Source organism: Dendrobates tinctorius, unplaced genomic scaffold (genome assembly GCF_039654945.1).
Source record: "Dendrobates tinctorius isolate UK_male_01 unplaced genomic scaffold, ASM3965494v1 ptg000303l, whole genome shotgun sequence".
Classification (NCBI taxonomy): Eukaryota; Metazoa; Chordata; class Amphibia; order Anura; family Dendrobatidae; genus Dendrobates; species Dendrobates tinctorius.
The window spans coordinates 2,118,445-2,143,530 of record NW_027361970.1 but is presented as its reverse complement, the minus strand read 5'-3'; the positions used below and the strand labels follow the sequence as shown (position 1 = coordinate 2,143,530).

Here is a 25,086-nt window from a genome sequence, read left to right as displayed (position 1 = left end):
GAGGTGGGAGGGCGAGATATGCATTGGGCATGAATAACGCCACATATAACCTTCCATCCACAACTGTCTTCTCGCTTTTGCTCCTTTTTTGCACAATGAAACTTTTGAAGAAATATGTAGAGAGCTGATAGTCACCCGGTCGGGGCAGCGATCCCACGCACTGCTTTATGGAAATGTCCACAGTTGGGGTTGTGTAACATGCAGGTACGAGGTTTTTTACCGTCATCTGTAATACCACGTCATTGTTCTTCTAGGAAGCAGATATGGAACCACCTTGTGGAAGGAGTTTCATGCAAGTGCTGTGTGAGAAGTACAGCCCAGAAAACTTCCCGTACAGGAGGGGTCCAGGTGCTGGAGTCCATGTTCCCCCAGGGCCACAAGTGTCACCCATGAAAGGTAACAGACGATGTCATAATGAACTACTTAGCAGAGAGTCAGAGGGTTAGTCCAACTTGAGACATCTGGAGTATATCCAAAGGATATGCCATAATATTCTGGATGGGACAGCCCCTTTAGTGAGAACCAGTAAGGTTCCCCAAGGCCCCAAAACCGCCCCCACTATCATACAGAGCCGCATTCCTGTTTTCTAATCTAGATTGTGGGGTGACAACTCTGCTGCTGTAAGAGGCAAAATCACTTCTGTTTGTCCACTCACTATATGACTGTATGCCAATTAAGTGGGACTAGTCCGGGGAGTGTCTGTTTCCGGCCTCAGGTGCTGTAATCACGCCCAGTTGGTGTGATTGGCATCTTCACTGTCCCCTGTTATATTCCCAGTGCAGGCGAACAAAGTCCTGCTTGTTAGCAGTTACTGGGGACAATGAAGATGTCAATCATACCAAGTAGACGTGATTATAGCATCAGAGGCCCGGACTAGTCTGGAGGAACAGACACTCCACTCCACAGCTGAGCACTGATCGTTGGTGATACCAGCTGTAAATAAAGTGATGCTGGGGTCGTGGACCTCTGCTGCCATCAGCCCCACAACACCTTGTTCCGTTGAAGGACTCCATGGCTGCCACCAGCGGAGCTTCATGGGAGACCACGATTTGCAATATATATTGTAATCGATTAGTCATGTAGTACGTAGTATGAGAGAGCAAATGATCACAGGTTCAAGTCCTATGGGGAATAAATAATTACATTTAAAAACATAAAAAAAACTAAACCATATATACATACATACAGACGCTTCTCACAAAATTAAATATCATCAAAAAGTTAATTTATTTCAGCTCTTCAATACAAAAAGTGAAACTCATATATTATATAGAGTCATTACAGAGTGATCTATTTCACGTGTTTAATTCTGTTAATGTTAATGATTATGGCTTACAGCCAATGAAAACCCAAAAGTCATTATCTCAGTAAATTAGAATACTTTATAACACCAGCTTGAAAAAATGATTTTAAAATCCAAAATGTTGGCCTACTGAAATGTATGTTCAGTAAACGCACTCAATACTTGGTCGGGCTCCTTTGGCATCAATTCCTGCATCAATGTGGCGTGGCATGGAGGCGATCAGCCTGTGGCACTGCTGAGGGGTTATGGAAGCCCAGCTTGCTTTCATAGCAGCCTTCAGCTCATCTGCATTGTTGGGTCTGGTGTCTCTCATCTTCCTCTTGATAATACCCTATAGATACTCTATGGGGTTAAGGTCAGGTGAGTTTGCTGGCCAATCAAGCACAGTGATACTGTTGTTTGTAAACCAGGTACTGGTAGTTTTGGCAGTGTGGACAGGTGCCAAGTCCTGCTGGAGAATTAAATTTCCATCTTCAAAAATCTTGTTGGCAGAGGGAAGCATGAAATGCTCTAAATTTTCCTGGTAGACGGCTGCGCTGACTTTGTTCTTGATAAAACACAGTGGACCTACACCAGCAGATGACATGGCCCTCCAGACCTTCACTGATTGTGTGTGTGTACTCCGGCACTGCTGGTGAGCTGGACTCCGGCACTGCTGGTGAGCTGGACTCCGGCACTCCTGGTGAGCTGGACTCCGGCACTCCTGGTGAGCTGGACTCCGGCACTCCTGGTGAGCTGGACTCCGGCACTCCTGGTGAGCTGGACTCCGGCACTCCTGGTGAGCTGGACTCCGGCACTCCTGGTGAGCTGGACTCCGGCACTCCTGGTGAGCTGGACTCCGGTACTCCTGGTGAGCTGGACTCCGGCACTGCTGGTGAGCAGTCAAACAAATATGGAAGCACTCTTTATCGCCATAGCATTCAAACATGAAGTATGAAAAATGAATAGCATTACTGCATTAGAAATATGAAAAATTGAGAAAGTTTAGCGCATAAAATGGCCAAGTTATGTGTACCTGGAAGCCACGGTAAGGCGTTTCTCGTTTTCCAGGACCATAACTTAATGCCAATCCTTTCTTAGACTAAAGTCTTCATCTGTATGGGAACCTATGTAAATCCTCTCAGACTGAAATCGATATCTCTGTGGAGGGGTGGTGGCCCTGCTGTGATTAAAAACTATTTCTAATGCAGTAATGCAATTCATATTTCATGTTTGCATGCTATGGCGTTACAGTGTGCTTCCTATTTTGTTTGAGTGTATAGGAGTTGGTGACTCTAGGTTCATGCTTAGTTTATGCTTGGATGTGGCGGTCATTTTTTTAACTCTCTACTGGTGAGCCGGACTTTGTCCTTCCGCAGATGTCAATGCCGCACTGTCCTGCACAGTTTCATCTCATACTCGCACGGCTGAATGAATGGAAGACATTGTAAAGTCACCAGACCTAGGTTTCCCCAGGGTCACAGATCATAGACACACCCTGTGTTAGCAATACGCAGGGGGTCTGATAGATGGGACAATGACAGCACTTGTCTGTGCGATCATCTGCTGCCCCATTTCCACGTTTGGCCTAAAGCCCCCTTCTCACATAGCGAGATCGCTGAAGCGTCACCGATTTTGTGACGCAAGAGCGACCTCGCCAGCGATCTTGCTACATGTGACACATAGTGGCGACCAGCCCCCCCGCTGGATATCGCTGATCGTGCTCGAATGTCCTGGGCCATTTTTTCATCGCCGGCGTCCCGCTGGCCAGCGCGCATCGCTGTGTTTGACCCGACGAGCGACCTCGTTGGTGACGCAGAACTCAGAGACGCAGGCTGGAATCATTCAGAATAGCTGCTGTGTGACAAGGTACCAACGACCGCTGAGGATTGCTGGATCGTTGCTGCGTCGCTGAAGAGATCTGCCTGTTTTCAGCTTACTAGCGACCATTTAGTGATGCACCAGCGATCCTTACCAGCTCGCATCGTTGTCGGGATCGCTGGTGAGTCGCTAAGTGAAACGGGACCCTAAGGGTACTGTCACACTTAGCGATGTACCAGTGATCCCGACCAGCGATATGACGCGGTCAGGATCGCTGGTGCATCGCTAAGTGGTCGCTAGTGAGCTGCCACACAGGCAGATCTCACTAGCGACATCTCTGGGGACGGGGGTCGCTACTTACCTGTCACACCAGGCGATCCTGCGTCCTCCCGCCTGGCTCCACGCGTCGCTCGTCGTCACAGCAGGAAGCGCCGCAGGAAGCTGACGACGAGAAACAGTCCAGCCTGTTCTCGCACGATCAGCGATAACCAGCGGGGGAGCCGGTCGTAGGTAAGTATCACACACAGCGATATCGCTAGAAATATCGCTATAACGTCACAAGTTATAGCAATATTGCTAGCGATATCGCTTAGTGTGACATGCCCTTAAGGCTGGGGTCACACAGCCATAGATTTCCTCATCTGAGAACATCAGACCAATTAGGCTAATGACACTGATCACAGTTTGATCCAATGTCAACATAATGTGATTTGATTCTCTCCAATGAGGAGAGTCGTAGTACACTGTGAGAACAAAATGTCTCCCATATTCTCCATTCTGTGAGTCCGAGAAGATCGGACTGCACTCTGATGTCCTCTGAGTGCAGTCGGATGATTTCCACGCACACACAGACTTAAATGGCTGATTCTAGTCCAATTTACTCATCAGATCTCAGCAGGCTGCGATTCTTTTCTCATGCTGAACTAGTATGAGAAAACAAATGTAGATCAGCACTGCCCCATTACATGTCATTGGTCCGAGTGCTATCTGATAACACATCAGGTAGTGGTGTCCAAGTAATACGCTGGTGTGAGCGCGGCCTGAGAGCGGAAATGTGCTAAATTAATAAAAGAGCTCAGTTTGCTCTCATCTTCCACTTGGAGCCACATGGATGGTCATACAGCTGCAATCACGATCATTCATTTTGCTAATCATATTAATTGCGATGGGGGCTGAATAATTTTGATTGCAGCTGTATGGGAAGGTGGGAGAGATGACTGTTGGCTAAATGAGTACTCGGCCATCAGTTGTTTAAAATGCATGGGCACATTAAAGGGGTTGTTTGGGAATTGGTGCCACATTTTTGCGATCGAGCACCCAGCACCCCTGCTGATTAGCTGATTTTATAGCCGGGGGGTGGGGAGGATGTAAACACTTTGTACACAGCTCTGGTCACAGTGTAGCGTCCTCTGGTGGTCATTGCCAACAACTGCAGCACAACTTCTATTCAAAAGAAAAGGAGCTCCACTGCAGTACCAGGCTGTGACCACCAGAGACCGCTACACTCTGACCTGAGCTGGGTTCAGCTGCTACTTTAAAAGGACTCTGACAGCACAGAATGGATGTACAAACAAACACAGGCGCTGGGTGCCTCACAGTGAGGCCAGTCATAGATACACCTTGCCACCTGCTTGGAAGTCAGAGCTGTCAATCAGACAAGGGGGGAGGGTGGAGATAGATGGAAACCAGCATGGGAAGGTGTATATAAATGCTGGGCCCGCCGAGCTCCTGTGCTTGGTCTCTCCAGTCATTCTGTGCTGACAGGCCTCTATAGAGGGCCCATTCATTATTAGACGTTGGGCACACCAGTCTCAATGATGGGCACACTGGAGTAAGATTCCCCTGATCCATTCATGGGTGCCTCTTACCCTGGCGTGGGCACATTCTGGATAAGGTACATCAAATTTCATGACTTTGCCGCGCCGTCCTTGCAGTGCCCAATCCCACTTTAGCAGAACAGACCGAAACTTGTGCAAAGATTTTGCGGCAGAAAGCTGGCAGAAACACTTGTATGAATTGGGCCCAAAGTGTTTACAAGCAAAAAACAGCTGATCGTTGGGTGTGCCCTGACAACCCCTTTAAGAGTGAAACCCTGGGTGATTTTTGATATAGTGCTATTCACAAGACTGACGAGGGGAAGAACATCAAACAATTGAAAAAAGCCGAGGAAAGCAGGGAAGCATAGCAAGAGCACGTCTACAGAGTATCCAAGGGGCAGACACGGCTGAACGGATAGAACCAGAATCAAGGACCATGCCCGGACAGTCCCTGACATGTAGGAAATAATGGGTCTCCTGTGTGGGCCTGGTGCGCGGATCACAAAGCCGTGCACAGGTCCATTCATACAGAACCACGATGGGCCGCACAGAGCACTTCTTCCCTGTGTTACACGGCGTTCCCAGCAGATGGCAGTGCTGCATTGTGCAGAGTGCAGTGTGCACTAGGGTGACCGCAAAAAATCGATGTCGGAATTTTGTCCGTCTGGACCCCACAAAACGATTCCCCTTTCCAGATATTGAGATAGCCAAAATTTGAGCTCGATCAAACGACGTTAACCCGTGCCGCTCGTCGCTCAAAGTTTGAAAAAATCCAAATTGAGGTATTTTAAGATTTAGGTATTTTTCATAGTCTGTTAGACTATAAAGAATGTGACAACAACATTGCAGAAATAGCCCTGACCAAATTTTCGAACCATTTGTGGTATTTGAATGCAGAGTTGGTGGGATTATCGTTTTTTGATCCCACAATTACAGACAATGAAAAGTTGTTAATGGCTAATAAATTGCTCAGTAGCACAGATGAACCATCAGAGCACGCCAGGGTTGTAAATCCAAAAGTTAGGAAAGAAAAATTAAAAGAGGTAGGAAGTAACCGACTTTAACGACCTTCTGACAAAAGATGAAGAACAAAAGCAATATGTCCTGCACGTTGTAAGCAAATGCCGAGCATTATATTCTGACGTTTCAAAAACTACTTTAACAAAAGCTCTAGAATAGATTAGATAACTATGTAAAATTATCAACTCATGTAGGTTAGCGTGCTCTGATGGTTCATCTGTGCTACTGAGCAATTTATTAGCCATTAACAACTTTTCATTGTCTGTAATGGTGGGATCAAAAAACGATAATCCCACCAACTCTGCATTCAAATACCACAAATGGTTCGAAAATTTGGTCAGGGCTATTTCTGCAATGTTGTTGTCACATTCTTTATAGTCTAACAGACTATGCAAAATACCTAAATCTTAAAATACCTCAATTTGGATTTTTCAAACTTTGAGCGACGAGCGGCACGGGTTAACGTCGTTTGATCGGGGTCAAATTTTGGCTCTCTCAATATCTGGAAAGGGGAATCGTTTTGTGGGGTCCAGACAAACAAGATTCTGACATTTTTTCCCCCCCATATGAGATCCGGTCACCCTAGTGTGCACAGACTTGTAGCCAGCACTGCACACACATTGTCTGCAGTTACTGCTGTAGGTAGTCCATCCTGGATACCATGTGCCACTCACTTTACACATTTTTTCCGATTTCACTAAAATATTCTCCTCAAACGCAGTTCTGTATGAAATAACAAACTTGAGTTTATGTACCCTCCCCAGGTCCGGTGCTGGGCCCTCCCCAGGTCCGGCGCTAGCTCCATCACTGAGCTCAGGGGCTTGTGCTGTCTACATCAGGACAGCTGCTGAGTGCGTTGATTGGCTGAAGTACTCTTGATGTGGAGTCAGTGCTGCAGATAAGCAACAGAGACCAGAACAGCACCAGAGAGGCAGCGCTGGACCCGGGGAGGGTGTGTAATGCTTAGTTTGTATTTTTATACTCAACTGCACCAGGGGAAAATAGTTTACTGAAACTGGAATACCACTTTAAAAGGGTTGTCTAGGCAGAAAGAAAAGTTTCCCGTGGGTGTGGAGCTGTAAAAAGATGATAAACGTACTGATATTCACCTACCAGCACCCACCTGGATCCAGCGCATGTCACAGGGAGCGGAGACTTCACTGTTCCACCAGCAACTGGACCGCTTCAGCCTGTGATTGGCTGCAGCAGTCAGGTGACATTAGTAGAACATCCGATAACGTCAAGTCTTCTGACTGCTGCAGCCAGCCACAGGTCTCAGCGGTCCTGCTGCTGGTGGAAGGGTGATGTACGCTGGATCCAGGTGGGTGTCGGAAGGTTTGCATCAATTGTTTTGTTAGATTTTACAGACCCATACCCCAGACGTTTCTTTTTGCCCCAACATCACAATTAAGCTCCAGTCAGGTTTAGTCTAAATGGTAAAAATCTGTATTATGGTGCTCCATTGTTATTGATCAGGACAATGTGTCTGTATGCTCTGTGTCTTAGATCGCTTGAACCTTCCCAGTATTCTGGTCCTGAACAGCTGCGGTATCAGCCACGCTGGGGATGAGAGTGAGATTGCCGCATTTTGTTCCCATGTTTCTGAATTGGACTTGTCTGGTAACAAGCTGGATAACTGGCAGGAGGTAAGAGAAGCCACCCGAATTGTGACGGCCCCCCACCACCCGACACCGCCCTCACGTGATGGAGCTGCCTGGCTGTATACTCTGAGAGCTCTGATAAGGAACACAGTGAGTGCGTTCGAAACGCGTGGCTGTGTCAGTCCTGCACTTGGATTACTTTTTAGCTCTCCTTGAATTTTTTAGAATAAAATTTTAATTTGTATGGAGCTGGGTTTTTCTCCTTTCTTCATTATAAAAAATGGGTGCTGCGGGGTACTGCAGATTCACTCTCTTTTATTTGAATAGCTGTGGATCTGCAGTACCCCATTGTGGCCACTAGGCAGATGATGGAGGTGTGCTGCTCCATTTCTCAACTAATCATATTTGGCCGGCGGAGGCACTGGAAACAGCTGATTGGTGGCTGGTACCGTGACCAATCTGATATTGAGGACCAATCCTAAGGATACGCCATCAATATAAAGCATCGGACGACTACTTTAAAGCTTCACCCTTCTCACTTGTTGCCCTGACAACACAATTAGCATGATCGTGGGGGATGTGATGGGGCACAGGGTGACAGAGGTGCTTCATATCTGTCCAATTACTTACATGCCACAGTCCAAATTAATTAGCCGTGACCACTTCCATTATAGGCGGGTGCCGACTGTGTAACAAAGCCGGCACCAGCTGTATATGGAGCGTTATCAGCTCCTAAACCTGCCATTAATGAGGACATGATATGTCACGTGTCATGTCAGCATGTCACATGTGAAGAACGGGTTACAATAACGCCATTAGCTTACCTCTGCTTTTTTTTATTCATATTTTCATGGATTAGCTGCTTGCCGACACAATCAGTCGTATTGCCCAAGGTCAGAGAATGGCCTTTCCTCCATTGCTTAACCCTACGTGTGCCACTCAATCTGTAACCTGTGCCCATGCTGTATGTGGCTAAAAATGAAAAATCCTCCTTTAGAGTAAATGATAAAGTGAGACAAATAAAAGTATTATTAAAAAAGTATATTAACAAAGAAAGCCCTAAATGAAATATATTAAATATAAGTTCCAATACACCTTAACATATATTCATATTCGGTGTCCTCTCAGCCCCTAAGAAACTGAAATGTCTATTAAATAAATCCAGCTACATCAACCTTAAAATAAGCTGTGACCCCTGGAATGTGAAGCGAAAGAGAAAAAAAACGTTGTCCTAATGGGGTTATAAAATAAAGGGCTTGAAATGAAAAAAAATCTTTCTCATTTCAAAATATGACGTTAAACTTTGCCACATACATACCAAAACCAATGCAAATAGGACAAGGCCATTCATTGTTATTGGCTGTGTCCTTGTAAGCGACGCCTACCCAAATAAGACAAGTGTGAAAGATCAACAACCCAAAGTCTGTAAATATAAAGAGGACCTTTCACCATTTGAATATGTTACCATCTGGCCACATCAGAGAATAGTGTCCACAAAGCTGAGTAAAGTGTACTATTTTTTTTTATTTCTCATTTCCAGTGAGGAGATATCAGCTTGTAAATTTTAGGTTTTTATTTATGAGTTCAAGGGAGCGTTACCTGAGATTCTTCTTTGGGGACGTGTACTTATTCCCCTGCTTGACATTGACCAATCATAAGCAGAAGGCGCCATAGAAGAAAAGAATATGCCCTGAGCTCTGCTGCTACTGAGCTGAGTGTGGTTACAAACACTTCCAGATCTTCTGTCATGGCAGTCAGTGTGAGGTGAAGGGCTGAACTCATAGACCAGTGCTAGGACAGCTGTAACCACATAGTTTAATATGCTTAAACTGGTGAAATGTCCTCTTCGACAGCTTGATATATTAGTGTTAATCTTAAAAGTTTACTTGGAGAGTCATGTATAGCAAAAGAAGCCCACAAAAATAAATGGGTACTTAAACTCAATATATCATAGACTACAACAAAATGGTTAAAAAATAACCAAAAGAGGAGTATAAACCCTTAAAATAGTTTTTATTTATTTGTCTTCACAAAGGAATTCATACAGTTATAAAAGACAATACCACTGAGGATTAAAATACAAAAAGGAATAAAGAGGGATGCTGGCTAGATATCCAGTTGGATGTATATAGTAGGGTCTACCCATAACCTTAAGCTGCCTAAAGTGCTTGTGTATATTCTCCTTTCTCTATACCTAGCTTAGCAGTAAATCATAAACTTCACATACAAAATAAAGCAGAAGGAGGTCACACTTACATTAATATAAATAGGAGGCAGCGCCCCTGTCGCCCCAACGCATGTTTCGTCTTTATTACTTCTTCAGGAGGCGTGTGTTGGGGAGGGGGAAAGTGCCCTATTTAAAGGACTCATGTCCAATCACAATAAAATAGCCCATATAATTATAATTAATACTGAACGCTAACACAAAGAAAACATTTGTTACACAATCAATTTGCATCTAATAGTCATGTGGCTCTTGTTTAGTTCAGCTGTAAATCGCAGGACCTTAAAAATTCAACTGCGATTGCGCAGAATCTGTTATAAGTTAAAGGACCTTAGGTCATGTGACTATCATGTGACCGTCATTCATTGCGACTAAACATCGCAGGACCTGCAGGAATCAACCACGGCTGCACAATATCCATAGATGTAGATTTTTAGAGGACATTATCCGTAAACGGCGCATGAGCAGTCGATCCGCCCCCACCTAATGGACACGCCAACTCGTGGCACCCAAATCCGGAAGTCCAGTCGTCATGGAGACGACAAATACTCCACGGAGTGGAAGCTGCCACTTGTCAGAGCACCCTGGGAACAAAGAGACTGCTCATGCGCACATGAACCACAATTAGAAGACATTTGCATAAATAAATTTGTGATTATATATAATAACTTATAAATATAACAAATGTAGATAAATTACTAGTAAAGTGAACTGAGTGCTTTTAAAATAAATACTATTAAATTAGTGCATAAAATGTGCATGAGTACCTCAAAGTACAAATGTCAATGCATAAAAATGCTAATGAGCAAAAATTATAACATTTTAAAGATACTAAACCATCTAATAATTACTAGTATAATGTGTAACCAAAATATTACAATGTATCATAAAAATACATACATATAATAACAATTAAGTCATTAGAAAAGTGCTAAATATATATAAAAGTGCAAAGTGCAAAAAAACTGTCCAAGGGACATCCAAAAATGTCACCCAAAAATACATGCATTAGAAAATTTCTTCTAAATTTCCTTTTCTTAATCAAGATCCATGCGGTCCTTCATCCAAACAATGAATAGCTTCACAAAATAGCACACGATAAAGGATAAACCTAATATAATGTAAAGACAATAATTAATATACGGTACTAAAAAAAATAGTTGAATCACATCCAAATGGCAGATAACAAATAAAAGAATAGGAAAATAAAAATGAATAAAAAATAAATAGATAAAATCATCCCACCCCATAAAATATAAAAGAATAAAAATGGATACCCAAGCTAAAATAAAGTACCTCTGATTGAATCCTAGAAAAAAAACAATTTAAAGGAATGAACTAAAACCAAAATTTTCACTCAAGCCAACTGGAGCCACTGTATTAAGTTTATAAATCCAGCGGCTTTCTGCCCATGCTAGGGCTTTACTGAGATCACCTCCTCTTTGTCCCAAAGTCACCTGATCAATAGCTTTAATAATCAATTTACTCACATCACAATTAGGAAACTGTCTAAATGTTTTGGGAAAGTTTTCAGTTGTTCTTCAGTTGTTGCTGTTATGGATTTTTCAATATCTCTAATTTGTTTCCTGGTCCTTATTCTAAGCTCTGGGCTGGTCATACCAATGTACATTTTTTGACAGGGACATTGGGCGTCATAAATAACACCTTCGATGTACAGGTCAAAAACGGTAACATTTTATATGTCTTTGTACCATCTGAATTAACAAATTCTTTACTTTTAACCAAATTTTTACAAGCCTTGCTAAAAGAACATGGGGAAAAACCTTGTAACTTGGATGGCAGGCAGCAAGGATTCTGGGAGCAGGGTGACAGCAGTACAGAGTATTTCAGGAGAGCAGTGTGCTGGTCTATGGGGGGCACAGAGGGAGATATATGGGGGAGGAGCAGGGTGACAGCAGCACAGAGTATTTCAGGAGAGCAGTGTGCTGGTCTGTGGGGGGCACAGAGGGAGATATATGGGGGAGGAGCAGGGTGACAGCAGCACAGAGTATTTCAGGAAAGCAGTGTGCTGGTCTATGGGGGGCACAGAGGGAGATATATGGGGGAGGAGCAGGGTGACAGCAGCACAGAGTATTTCAGGAGAGCAGTGTGCTGGTCTATGGGGGGCACAGAGGGAGATATATGGTGGAGGAGCAGGGTGACAGCAGCACAGAGTATTTCAGGAGAGCAATATCACACGGGATAGGATTAGATACACGACTCAGCAGTCAGTAGAACAGAGAAGATTAGACACATGGCTCAGCAGTCAGTATCACACAGGATAGGATTAGATGCACAGCTCAGCAGTCAGTATCACACAGGATAGGAATAGATACACAGCTCAGCAGACAGTATCACACAGGATAGGATTAGATACACAGCTCAGCAGACAGTATCACACAGAATCATAGAATCATAGAATCGTAGAGTTGGAAGGGACCTCCTGGGCCATCTGGTCCAACCCCCTGCTCAAAGCAGGATTCGCTAAATCATCCCAGTCAGATGTCTGTCCAGCCTCTGTTTGAAGACTTCCATTGAAGGAGAACTCACAACTTCTCGTGGCAGCCTGTTCCACTCATTGATCACTCTAACTGTCAAAAAGTTTTTTCTAATATCTAATCTGTGTCTCCTCCCATTCAGTTTCATCCCATTGCTTCTAGTCTTTCCTTGTGCAAATGAGAATAAAGTTGATCCTTCTACAATGTGACAGCCCTTTAGATATTTGTAGACAGCTATTAAGTCTCCTCTCAGTCTTCTCTTTTGCAAACTAAACATTCCCAAATCCTGCAACCTTTCCTCATAAGACAGGGTTTGCAGACCGGTCACCATTCTGGTTGCTCTTTTCTGAACTTGCTCCAGTTTGTTGATGTCTTTTTTAAAATGTGGTGACCAAAACTGGACACAATATTCCAGATGAGGTCTGACCAAAGAGGAGTAGAGGGAAATAATGACTTCACGTGATCTAGACTGTATGCTTCTGTTAATACATCCTAGAATTGCATTTGCCTTTTTTGCTGCTGCATCACACTGTTGACTCATATTCAGTCTGTGATCTATTAGTATACCCAAGTCTTTTTCACATGTGCTGTCACTTAGCCCTATTCCTCCCATTCTATATATGCTTTTTTCATTTTTATTGCCCAGATGTAGTACTTTGCATTTCTCCCTGTTAAAAACCATTCTGTTAGTTGCTGCCCACTTCTCCAGTTTATTTAAATCTTTTTGAATCCTCTCTCTCTCTTCTCTAGTATTAGCTATCCCTCCTAGCTTTGTGTCATCAGCAAATTTAATCAGTTTACCCTCAATTCCTTCATCTAAATCGTTGATAAAGATGTTGAACAATACAGGGCCCAGGACAGAGCCCTGTGGTACCCCACTTGAGACATTCTTCCAACTGGATGTGCAGCCATTTACGACCACTCTTTGGGTCCGATCACTAAGCCAGTTATGAATCCACCTAACAGTTGCCTTGTCCATTCCATACTTAGTCATTTTTTCAATAAGGATTGTATGAGAGACTTTGTCAAATGCTTTGCTGAAGTCAAGATATACTATATCTACAGCATTTCCTTGATCCACCCAATCAGTGATACCATCATAGAAGGAAATTAAGTTAGTCTGACATGACTTATTAGTTACAAACCCATGCTGACTCTGTTTAATCACTTCATTCTTATCCAGGTATTGACATACATGTTGTTTAATAATTTGTTCAAAGATCTTTCCTGGTATAGAAGTCAGACTCACCGGCCTATAGTTGCCTGGGTTCACCTTCTTCCCCTTTTTGAAGATAGGAACAACATTTGCTCTTCTCCAGTCTTCTGGCACTTCTCCTGTTCTCCAAGAATTTTCAAAGATTATGGAGAGGGGTTCAAAAATTTCTTCTGCTATCTCCTTCAGTACTCTGGGGTGTAATTCATCTGGACCTGGAGACTTGAATTCATTTAGGTTAGCTAAGTGTTTCCTCACTATCTTTCTGTTTATAGATATCCTGGATTCTTCTATTCCCTTAATAGGACAGTGAATAACAGTTGGTGTTACATTTCCTTTCTGAGAGAAAACAGATGCAAAATAGGAATTTAAAAGTTCAGCCTTCTCAACATCCTGTCTTACCATTTCATCATTTTCATCCTGTAAAAATCCTATAGCATCTTTGACTTTTCTTTTACTTTTGACATATCCCCAAAATCCTTTATTATTGCTTTTGACATCTCTTGCAAGCCTCAATTCATTGTCAGCTTTAAATAATCTGATTTGTGCCCTGCAGGTTCTGCAGACAGCATTATATTCTTCTTTAGATATGCCTCCCTCTTTCCATTTTATAAACATTTTTTTCTTCCTTTTTAGCATGTGCTTAAGTTCTGTGTTCATCCATCCTGGTTTCCTTAAATGCTTCCTATTTTTCCCTCTTTTCGGAATTGTTAACAACTGTGCTTTGAGAATTTCATTTTTCAAGATTTCCCATCCTTCCTGGACATTTTTGTCTTTAAGGATATCCAGCCATTGGATCCCTCCAATTATCTTTCTGAATCCCTTAAAATCTGCCTTTCTGAAATCTAACCTTGACGTCTGAGTCTTCACAGGTCTTCCTCCTCTAGTTATCCAAAATTCTAAAATAGCATGGTCGCTACCTCCTAGGGTTCCAGCCACTTTTACCTCCTCAACCATTTCCTCCCTGTTTATAAGGATTAGATCCAAGGTAGCAGTTCCCCTTGTTTTCTCCCCTACCTTTTGGAAGATAAAGTTGTCAGCAAGAGAGGATAAGAATTTCCTTGACCTGTTAGTTTTGCCTGAGAGAGATTCCCAACAAATGTCTGGATAGTTGAAATCTCCCATGACAACTATGTCATATTTTTTGGAGAACTTGGCCATTTGATGCATAAAGAGTTCATCCATATCTTCAGCTTGCACAGGCGGCCTGTAGTAAATGCCTACAATGGTGTCCTTTCCATTGTTCTGTCCTTGTATTCTTACCCAAACAGTTTCCACAGAACTCCCAGTCTCTGAAGCTCCAGGAGAGGATTAGATACACGGCTCAGCAGACAGTATCACACAGGATAGGATTAGATACATAGCTCAGCAGTCAGTATCACACAGGAGAGGATTAGATATACGGCTCAGCAGGCAGTATCACACAGGATAGGATTAGATACACGGCTCAGCAGGCAGTATCACACAGGAGAGGATTAGATACACGGCTCAGCACACAGTATCACACAGGAGAGGATTAGATACAGGGCTCAGCATACAGTATCACACAGGAGAGGATTAGATACACGGCTCAGCAGTCAGTATCACACAGGTTAGGATTAGATGTCCAGCAGATTGCCAAGTGTTTTGAAACAGCAGGGAGCAGCTCCTCCTATGTTTTGCAAGAGCAGGGGCTGCAGCTGGCCGTGTGTTTTGGATTCGGAAAGAGCAGCTTGGTGTCCAGGAGCTCGTCCTGGTTCCTCCAAGCCCTGTTATGCTGGAACAGTACAGCATCCAGGGCTTGCAATGGAGTGTAAATGGAGCTAAAAGAAAAGCACTGGGCTCTATTAAGATGGCGCCTGGCCACACCTACAGCTGTGAATTGAGCTGCCCACAGAGCGTGGCCAGTTCACTCCTGATGCAGCTGCAATGAAAGAGATAAGGTCGGCAGCCGACTATTGTCTCTTATGCCCAGGGACTGCCGTAAATGAGCATGGAAAGTGTCGTTCAGCAGCCAGAGAGGTAAGATGGCAGCCCCCAGTGGCTGCATTACTACAGAAAAGAAAAAAATCCATACACACCACTGAGTCAAGCTTAGGGGACAATATCTTTTTATACTATTTTCTTTTTTACATTAAATTATGAAAAAACACGGCACCTTCCCTTTAAATTATTAGATCTTCTAGCAGTAATCAAAGGTTTTGGCGATATAAATTTTTCCAAAATTGGATCAGATTTTAATATTTCAAAATGTTTTGAGATAACATCAGTAAATTGTCTCCATTGACTATTATATGATGTGATGAGCCTAACCTGTTGCTGGGACTCATCAATTCTTTCTTTCTTTTTATGTAAAGAACATCCCGAGGAGTGTCACGTGCTCTCTTATAGCCTTTTCTTATTTGCTGATGGCTGTATCCACGTTTGCGAAACCATTGATATAAATCTTTGGCTTGTCTTTTAAAAGCCTCTTCTGTCGAACAAAGGCGTTTAATACGCAAATGTTGTCCAATATGGACCCATTAATAGTTGACCTTAAATGTGACGAGCTTGCATGGAGCAGGGAATTTGTAAATATTGGTTTGCGATAAACATCTGTTAATATATAGCCATCCTCAGATATCTTCATATCTATATCCAGGAAAATAAGATGATGTCCATAAGTAAATGTTAACTTTAAATTTAAATCATTTCGATTTAATGTGGCCATAAATTGATTTCATTGATCCGCTGTCCCCTCCCATGCAAAACACTCATCATCAATATAACGGATCCAATATTGGACCCTTTCAATTTGCCCTACAGGATTACTGGAAAAAAAATTCTCTTTCCCATGCCCCCAAGAATAAATTTGTATAAGATGGGGCACAGGCCGCCCCCATCGCGGTCCCCTGAAGCTGCAGATAGACCTAGTTTTTAAAAATGAAACAATTATGCTTTAAAATGTAATCTAAAAGTTCCAATAATAATGTCACCAATGCTCTTTCTAAGTTGCTAGCTTCAAGGAACCAGGAAACGGCCCATATCCCGTCCTCATGTCTTATTGATGTATATAAATTTTCAGTATCTACTGTAACCAACAAGACACCTTCCTGCAGATGTCCAAACTACTCTACTAATCCAAACTACTTAATGCCGCTTCAGTATCCTTAATGAATGAGGGGAGTGTGGTGACAATAGGTTTAAGATAAAAGTCAATGAATTGACAAGTCATCTCACATAACGCTGCTTCCTATTTATATTAATGTACGTGTGACCTCCTGCTGCTTTGTATTGTATGTGAAGTTTATGATTTACTGCTAAGCTAGGTAGAGACAAAGGAGAATATACACAAGCACTTTAGGCAGCTTAAGGTTGTGGTTAGACACTATTATATACATCCGACTGGATATCTAGCCAGTGTCCCTCTTTATTCCTTTTTTGTATTTTAATCCTCAGTGGTATTGTCTTTTATAACTGTATGAATTCCTTTGTGAAGACAAATAAATAAAACTATTTTAAGGGTTTATACTCCTCTTTTGGTTATTTTTTAACCATTTTGCTGTCTTGGAGAGTCATGTGTATTGAATGCCAACCATCAAGCATGGCAAACCCAGCCTAGTCATTTCACAAGTAACTTATTCCCTCCAACCAGTCCTCCTCTCTTAAGCTACTCGCTTGCTACACTTCCGGTTGTATGGACCGGAGACATTGATGAAAGGGAGACCAGTCTTCATACTGCATGTGCGCCCTCATATTGTATGTGCATGAACAGGGCCGTGGCTTGTGTGTAGACAGCTCTCTGGCTAAGCAAGTGGGGTCAGCTAGAACCTGGGAAACTGCTCATCATGCAAATTAAGGGGCACAACTGTGCACTGAGCCCATGGAAAAGGTGCACTAAGCCCCCTCATTTACATATAGAATAATATAGGGGCTAAGTTCCTATATAACTATTTAATTTGCGTTTTTGTAGTGAAGAATTCCCTTTAAATTACTTTTTTTTGTTTGTTTTGAGTTTTTTTCTTAATTAATGAGATGATCTAACCACCAGAATCTCAATTCAGAATCACTACATTAACCCTTTAAATTCTTTATTGATTTTTTGTATGCGGTGCACAAGATTGTAAATGTCTTATCAGAATATTACTGCTTAGTGTTTTCATGTCTACATTTCCAAAAGGTCAGCAAAATTGTGTCTAATGTGCCTCAGCTGGAGTTCCTGAACCTGAGCTCTAACCCCCTGCACGCCTCGGTCCTGGAAAGGCAATGTGCTGGAACGTTTTCTGGTATTCGGAAGCTGGTTCTCAATAATTGTAAAGTTTCCTGGGAGACCGTGCACACATTGCTGCTGGAATTACCGGAGTAAGTAAGGGGCCATGTGCCTGGATGTGATGTGCTCACGCCACGTGTAGACCGGTATATATGACATGGAGGGGATGTTTACTTTTTCCCTTTATGCAGGGAGGGATAGTGCAATCTCTGCTCTGACAGATGCCATATTACCAGGGGTACCCCTTGGGGATGGGGGCTATGGGCAATTGCCCAGTCTACCCTGTAATTCTGACCCTGATTATATATGGCGGGAAATTTTATTTCTGCATGGGCCAAAAGTTCCCATAAAAAATATGCCAAAAGAGTTTTTTTTTTTTTGCATACTTCCGCAAAATGTATCCACATACTTTTTTTTTCAACTGAATGTGAAAAAATTGTGATTCTGCCTAGTTGTGTCTAAACCATGGCTTTTCGTCCTACATATACAGTATGTGCTCCACTGGCACTAGCAGCAAGAGTTAATTATATTGGAGCTTTGCACCGTTTTAGCCAAATGTTGCTCGGTGACAGGACAGGCCAGGGTCATGGTTGGCCCTCTACATCATATTTCTATGTCGACTCCCAGAGATAGATATTACTTTGTACCCAGGAGTACCAAAAGAAACCTTGGTAAAAGAATGATCTGCTCCCCCCAATCATATGGTATCCTCAGCTGTATCCCATGCCTTCCCATACGGACACCGTGTGACACAATCATGTCTTGTCTTCCCTTTTCAGCTTGGAGGAGCTATTCTTGTGCCTTAACGACTACGACACCATCGTCCGGTCCCCGGTTTGTTTTCATTCCCTGAAGCTTCTTCACATAACGGACAATAACCTGCAGGACTGGTCGGATGTGTGTAAATTGGGCACCATGTTCCCGTGTCTCCACACCCTTGTCCTTGCAAATAACAACATTTTGGCCATTGAAGATTCGGACGGATCTCTATCGCAGCTGTTTCCAAACCTCCGCTCAATAAGTCTTCATAAATCGGGTGAGATTTTCTTCATCTTCTGCATTATTGCACTTTTGAGCAGGTAATGTCATTCTTTAGCCAAACTGTGCCCCAATGTAAGAAAACGAGGGCACTGTATTAACCAGGGCAGCTATATAGGTGGTTAATTATTTGGAAAGGGTGTAATGGCTCCTGAAAATGTTCTCCCGGGAATAATGACCGGTTCTGCGTTCCATTCACTGTCGCCAGTCACATCTTCTGTATTCTACTTGTTTGCTGGTACGGATCAGACCTTTATAGGTATTATATACTGGGTATTTAGATACTTCTAAGCAGCATGCTGGGAAAAAAGTGAGGGGGCTATGCCATACATCATACTGACAGGTATCCTTATCAGTAGGGACCCTGTATAATTATTCAACCAGTTGTTCAAAATTTGGCAACTTAAAAACAGTTTTTTAAAACATTAATATCATTACGCCTTTTGAGTCTGTTGGATTATCAGAAAATTGCTAGTACCTATCGAAAAAACAATTATTAGGGAACAGCACCCATAAAAATTCCCTAATATAATGACATTATTAGTAATGTCACTGCTGTCACCGGAGCTATGGGTGCATGATTTGAACTGATTTGTACGCTGCTATTTGTTTCTTAATACAGATATTAATATACGGTACTCTAATAATGAGTTATGCCGTTTCTCCATACATAATTTAAAGGCATTATCCAGGACTGTGTAATTTTTTTACACTGTGCCTAAGAAGTACCAGGCAGATATTTGCATCTACCTGCATGTTGCGCCCAACATTAATCTGTTAGCAAAGAGCAGTCCCTGTCTGCTCCTGCTGGCAATTCAGTGACTTCCCACTTTGCTTTGTTGACATGGCATGACTGCAGAATCTCTTCCTCTCTGTTCCATTGTCATGGCATGACTGTAGCTTCTCTTCCGCTCTGCTTTGTTGTCATGGCATGACTGTAGCTTCTTTTCCACTCTGCTCTGTTGACATGGCATGACTGTAGCTTCTCTTCCACTCTGCTCCGTTGTCATGGCATGAATGTAGCTTCTCTTCCACTCTGCTCTGTTGACATGGCATGACTGTAGCTTCTCTTCCACTCTGCTCCCTTGACATGGCATGACTGTAGCTTCTCTTCCACTCTGCTCCCTTGACATGGCATGAATGTAGCTTCTCTTCCACTCTGCTCTGTTGTCATAGCATGACTGTAGCTTCTCTTCCACTCTGCTCCATTGTCATGGCATGACTGCAGCTTCTCTTCCACTCTGCTCCGTTGACATGGCATGACTGTAGCTTCTCTTCCACTCTGCTCCGTTGTCATGGCATGACTGTAGCTTCTCTTCCACTCTGCTCCTTGTCATGACATGACTGCAGCTTCTCTTCCACTCTGCTCCATTGATATGGCATGACTGTAGCTTCTCTTCCACTCTGCTCCGTTGCCATGGCATGACTGTAGCTTCTCTTCCACTCTGCTCCGTTGTCATGGCATGACTGTAGCTTCTCTTCCACTCTGCTCCTTGTCATGGCATGACTGCAGCTTCTCTTCCACTCTGCTCCGTTGTCATGGCATGACTGTAGCTTCTCTTCCACTCTGCTCTGTTGTCATGGCATGACTGTAGCTTCTATTCCACTCTGCCCGTTGTCATGGCATGACTGCAGCTTCTCTTCCTCTCTGCTCCGTTGACATGGCGTGACTGCAGTTTCTCTTCCTCTCTGCTCCTTTGACGTGGCATGACTGCAGCTTCTCTTCCTCTCTGCTCCGTTCACAGGTCATGACTGCAGCTTCTATTCCACTCTGCGCTATTGACGGAACATGACTGCCAATATCATGCTAGTTGATAGCTGGCTTCCCGCTTCAGAACTGCAGGAAGCTGGCTGTCAATCAGCATGACATCTGCAGTCATACCCCATCAACAGAGTAGACAGAAGAAAAAGAACTGCTCTGTTGATGTGGAGCAGCTGAGTCGCCATCAGGAGTGATCATCAGTGACCGCTCTGAGCCGAGTAGAACATTTTATGTAAAAATTCTTTTGATTTGTCAAAGATTACATTGGGAACATTAAGTCAAATATTCCTTATTACATTTGCAAAATGTGAGAGTTTGAACCACCACCGATTTGCGAGCAAAACAAAAATACCCAAATCATTCACACAGTATTTGAAAACCAACTACAATCATATATCCCCCAGTAGCATCAATAGGGTTTAAAGGCAACTAACACGTTTATCATGGGGATTTTTTTTATACAAATGTTAGTGGTTACTTTTAGTTAGTTAAATTGCAGTTTGTTTTATTCTATAATTTTTTGTTCCTTCATTCATTTTCGGATCCCCTCAGACTGCAAACTACATATGTTTCAGATTTTCCTGTTTTGAGATATCTCTCCCAATAACATAGTCTGGGTCTGTGTAATGCTTGTGTTTATCTAGGATGCTGCTGTCTTCTTTAGCTCATATAGCACAACAGCTTCAGTCATTCTCTTTATATTCCTCTTCATTTGCTTTCCTCTTTTTCTATATCCTGTCTTCTGTCTGCCCTCTCTGAAGACTATATGCTTCACTTTATGTACAGGCTCATTAGGGGACAGTGCTATGGGGTCAGAGTTATGAAATATCCTATAAATGTCTGTTCTGTTCCTGATCTAAGGATCTGGGCTTTTAGTGGAAATGAATCTGTGCTGCACTTTATGTACAGGCTCAGTAGGGGATAGTGCTGTGGGGTCAGAGGTATGAAATGTCCTATAAACGTCTGTTTTGTTCCTGATCTAAGGATCTGGGCTTTTAGTGGAGATGAATCTGTGCTGCACTTTATGTACAGGCTCAGTAGTGACCAGTGCTGTGTAGTAGGAGTTATGAAATGTCCTATAAATGTCTGTCCTGTTCCTGATCTAAGGATCTGGGCTTTTAGTGGAGATGAATCTGTGCTGCACTTTATGTACAGGCTCAGTAGTGACCAGTGCTGTGTAGTAGGAGTTATGAAATGTCCTATAAATGTCTGTCCTGTTCCTGATCTAAGGATCTGGGCTTTTAGTGGAGATGAATCTGTGCTGCACTTTATGTACAGGCTCAGTAGTGACCAGTGCTGTGTAGTAGGAGTTATGAAATGTCCTATAAATGTCTGTCCTGTTCCTGATCTAAGGATCTGGGCTTTTAGTGGAGATGAATCTGTGCTGCACTTTATGTACAGGTTCAGTAGTGACCAGTGCTGTGTAGTAGGAGTTATGAAATGTCCTATAAATGTCTGTCCTGTTCCTGATCTAAGGATCTGGGCTTTTAGTGGAGATGAATCTGTGCTGCACTTTATGTACAGGCTCAGTAGTGACCAGTGCTGTGATGTCAGAGGTATGAAGTGTCCTATAATTATCTGTTCTGTTCCAGATCTAAGGATCTGGGCTTTTAGTGGAGATGAATCTGTGCTGCACTTTATGTACAGGCTCAGCAGTGACCAGTGCTGTGGAGTCAGAGTTATGAAATGTCCTATAAATGTCTGTTCTGTTCATGATCTAAGGGTCTCTGCTTTTAGTAGAGATGAATCTGTGCTGCACATTATGTTCAGGCTTAGTAGTTATCAGTGCAGTGGAGTTGGAGTTATGAAATGTCCTATAATTGTCTGTTCTGTTTCAGATCTAAGGATCTGGGCTTTTAGTTGAGATGAATCTGTGCTGCACTTTATGTACAGTCTCAGTAGTGACCAGTGCTGTGAGGTCAAATTTATGAAATGTCCTATTATTTATTTATTTATAGAGCGCCATTAATTCCATGGTGCTGTACATGAGAAGGGGGGTTACATACAAAGTTATAGATATCGTTAACAGTAAATAAATTTACAATGACGGACTGGTACAGAGGGGAGAGGACCCTGTCCTTGCGGACTTACATTCTATGGGATAGTGGGGAAGAGACAGAAGGTCGGGGGTGCAGCAGCTCTGGTGGTGATGAGGCGGCAGAATGGTCATTGCAGGCTGTAAGCTTTCCTGAAAAGATGGGTTTTCAGGTTCCGTTTGAAGGATCCGAGGGTGGTGGATAATCGGACGTGTTGAGGCATGGCATTCCAGAGAATAGGGGATATTCGGGAGAAATCTTGGAGGCGGTTGTGTGAGGAACGAATAAGTGTGGAGGAGAGTAGGAGGTCTTGGGAGGATGGAAGATATTGGGAGATTAGTTCAGAGATATAGGGAGGGGAAAGGTTGTGGATGGCTTTGTAGGTCAGTGTTAGTAGTTTGAACTGGATTCGTTGGGAATTGGGAGCCAATGGAGGGATTTGCAGAGGGGGGAGACAGGGGAGTAGCGAGGAGAGAGGTGGATTATTCGGGCAGCAGAATTGAGGACAGACTGGAGTGGTGCAAGAGAGTTAGCAGGGAGGCCACAGAGGAGAGTGTTGCAGTAGTCAAGCCGGGAGATGATGATGGCATGTACAAGAGTTTTAGTAGATTGGGGACTGAGGAAGGGACGGATTCTGTTAATATTTTTGAGTTGGAGGCAACAGGAAGTGGCAAGAGATTGGACGTGTGGTTTAAAGGACAGGGCAGAGTCGAGAGTTACTCCGAGGCAGCGGATTTCACGCGCTGGAGAGAGCGTGATGCCGTTTACCATAATAGATAGATTGGGTAAGGAAGATACGCGAGATGGAGCAAAGATAATGAGTTCAGTTTTGTCTACGTTGAGTTTTAGGAAGCGAGAGGTGAAAAAGGAGGATATGGCTGATAGACCCTCCGGGATTCTGGACAGCAGAGAGGTGACATCTGGGCCAGAGAGGTAGATCTGATTGTCATCTGCATACAGGTGGTACTGGAAGCCATGGGACTTTATGAGTTGTCCTTGGCCAAGAGTATAGATGGAAAAAAGTAGGGGCCCCAGGACAGAGCCTTGGGGGACTCCAACAGAGAGGGGGCGGGATGAGGAGGTAGTGTGGGAGTGGGAAACTCTGAATGTGCGGTCAGAAAGTTATGAGGAAATCCAGCAAAGGGCAAGGTCTTTGATGCCAAGGGAAGAAAGAATCTGTAGCAGTAGGTAGTGGTCAACTGTGTCAAAGGCAGAGGACAGGTCAAGAAGGAGGAGGATGGAGAACTGTCTGTTAGCTTTGGCTGTAAGTCATTGGTAATTTTGGTCAGGGCAGTTTCAGTGGAGTGGTGGGGGCGGAAGCCAGATTGCAGGATGTCAAGGAGGGAGTTAGATGAGAGGTGGGAGGAAAGTTGAGCATGGACATGCTGTTCAAGGAGTTTAGAAGCAAACGTCCTATAAATGTCTGTTCTGTTCCTGATCTAAGAATCTCTGCTTTCTCCTTTGTCTCATTGGGGGACACAGGTACTGTGGGACACAGGTACTTTGGGTGTATGCTAACGCCATCTGGAGGCTGACACTAGGAAAACAACACAAGGTTAGCTCCTCCCCCGCCGTATACACCCTCGCCCTGATTGCGGGCGGAAGCCAGTTTTTTGCTTAGTGTCTATGGTGGCACACGTCTGGTCTTTTTTCTCCAGACTTTTTGTCCATGAAGATTAGACAGGGGCAACGCATCCTATTGAAAGGGTCCAATTTCCCCAAACCATCAACGGGCGAGCACGTGTCGAGTATCGTCTCCACGTATCCTTTCCCGCACCGTGGAACAAATCTGAGCTATTTCCCCAGAATTTGTTATTTTTGTTTGTTTTTTTCTTTTCTTTATTTTTTCTAAGAAGATGAGACAAGGGCAACGGATCCTATTGAAAGGGTCCGATTTCCCCAAACCAACAACGGGCGAGCACGTGCGAGTGTCCCTCCACGTATCCTTTCTCGCGACGTGGGACATGATGTCGGACCTAGCCCTGACCACTCTTAGGTAGAGAAACCATGGGCTATTCAGAGGCACAAGATGGTCCGAGCTGCCCCCACTGCTCCACCAACGCAAAACGGAGGTGCTGCAAGGAGGCGGACGGTCCCTCTCCTCGGCTGATGCTGGACAGAGCTAGGGTGCCTGCACCGTGCAGGATCCCCACACCACCCCCCACTCCCTGTTTTGGTTGGTACCTGGAGTCATCTGAATGAAGTGGACTTGAAGGTACAGGTCGTACGGGGGGCTCCTGGGCAGCAGCAGGCAGCGGTGTGCGTTCCCCTGAGGCCCTCCTCGTTTCCATAGTGGGGCCAGGAGTAGCGACGCTTTCACCGTCATCACCGCCGCGGCGTGTCACCGTCGCTGCGACGTGCGCGTCCGCCGCAGGCGGTGGTGAAAAATTTAGCCCCCGGCCTTGGTCAGTGTTAGGCCGCGGCGGAACTACCGCCCTCGGCACGCGGCGTCACTTCCTGTGGCCCCCCCTTGGAGCCTGGCAGGCACAATATGGCCGGGAAAGGGAAGACGCACACTTTTCTCTACGCTGCATGCACTTCTTGTA

The 25,086-nt window shown here is 43.9% G+C and overlaps 1 protein-coding gene across 2 annotated transcripts in view; it reads left to right on the top strand.

Moving 5' to 3' along the window:
* TBCEL (tubulin folding cofactor E like) overlaps nt 1-25,086 on the top strand; it is a 192,349-nt gene that overhangs the window by 125,105 nt on the left and 42,158 nt on the right. For both annotated transcript variants that reach the window (XM_073560722.1, XM_073560721.1), the window contains exons 3-6: nt 255-396; nt 7,447-7,586; nt 17,615-17,796; nt 18,484-18,740. In XM_073560722.1, the coding sequence (XP_073416823.1) occupies nt 255-396; nt 7,447-7,586; nt 17,615-17,796; nt 18,484-18,740 (721 nt within the window). The remainder of the gene's footprint in view (nt 1-254; nt 397-7,446; nt 7,587-17,614; nt 17,797-18,483; nt 18,741-25,086) is intronic.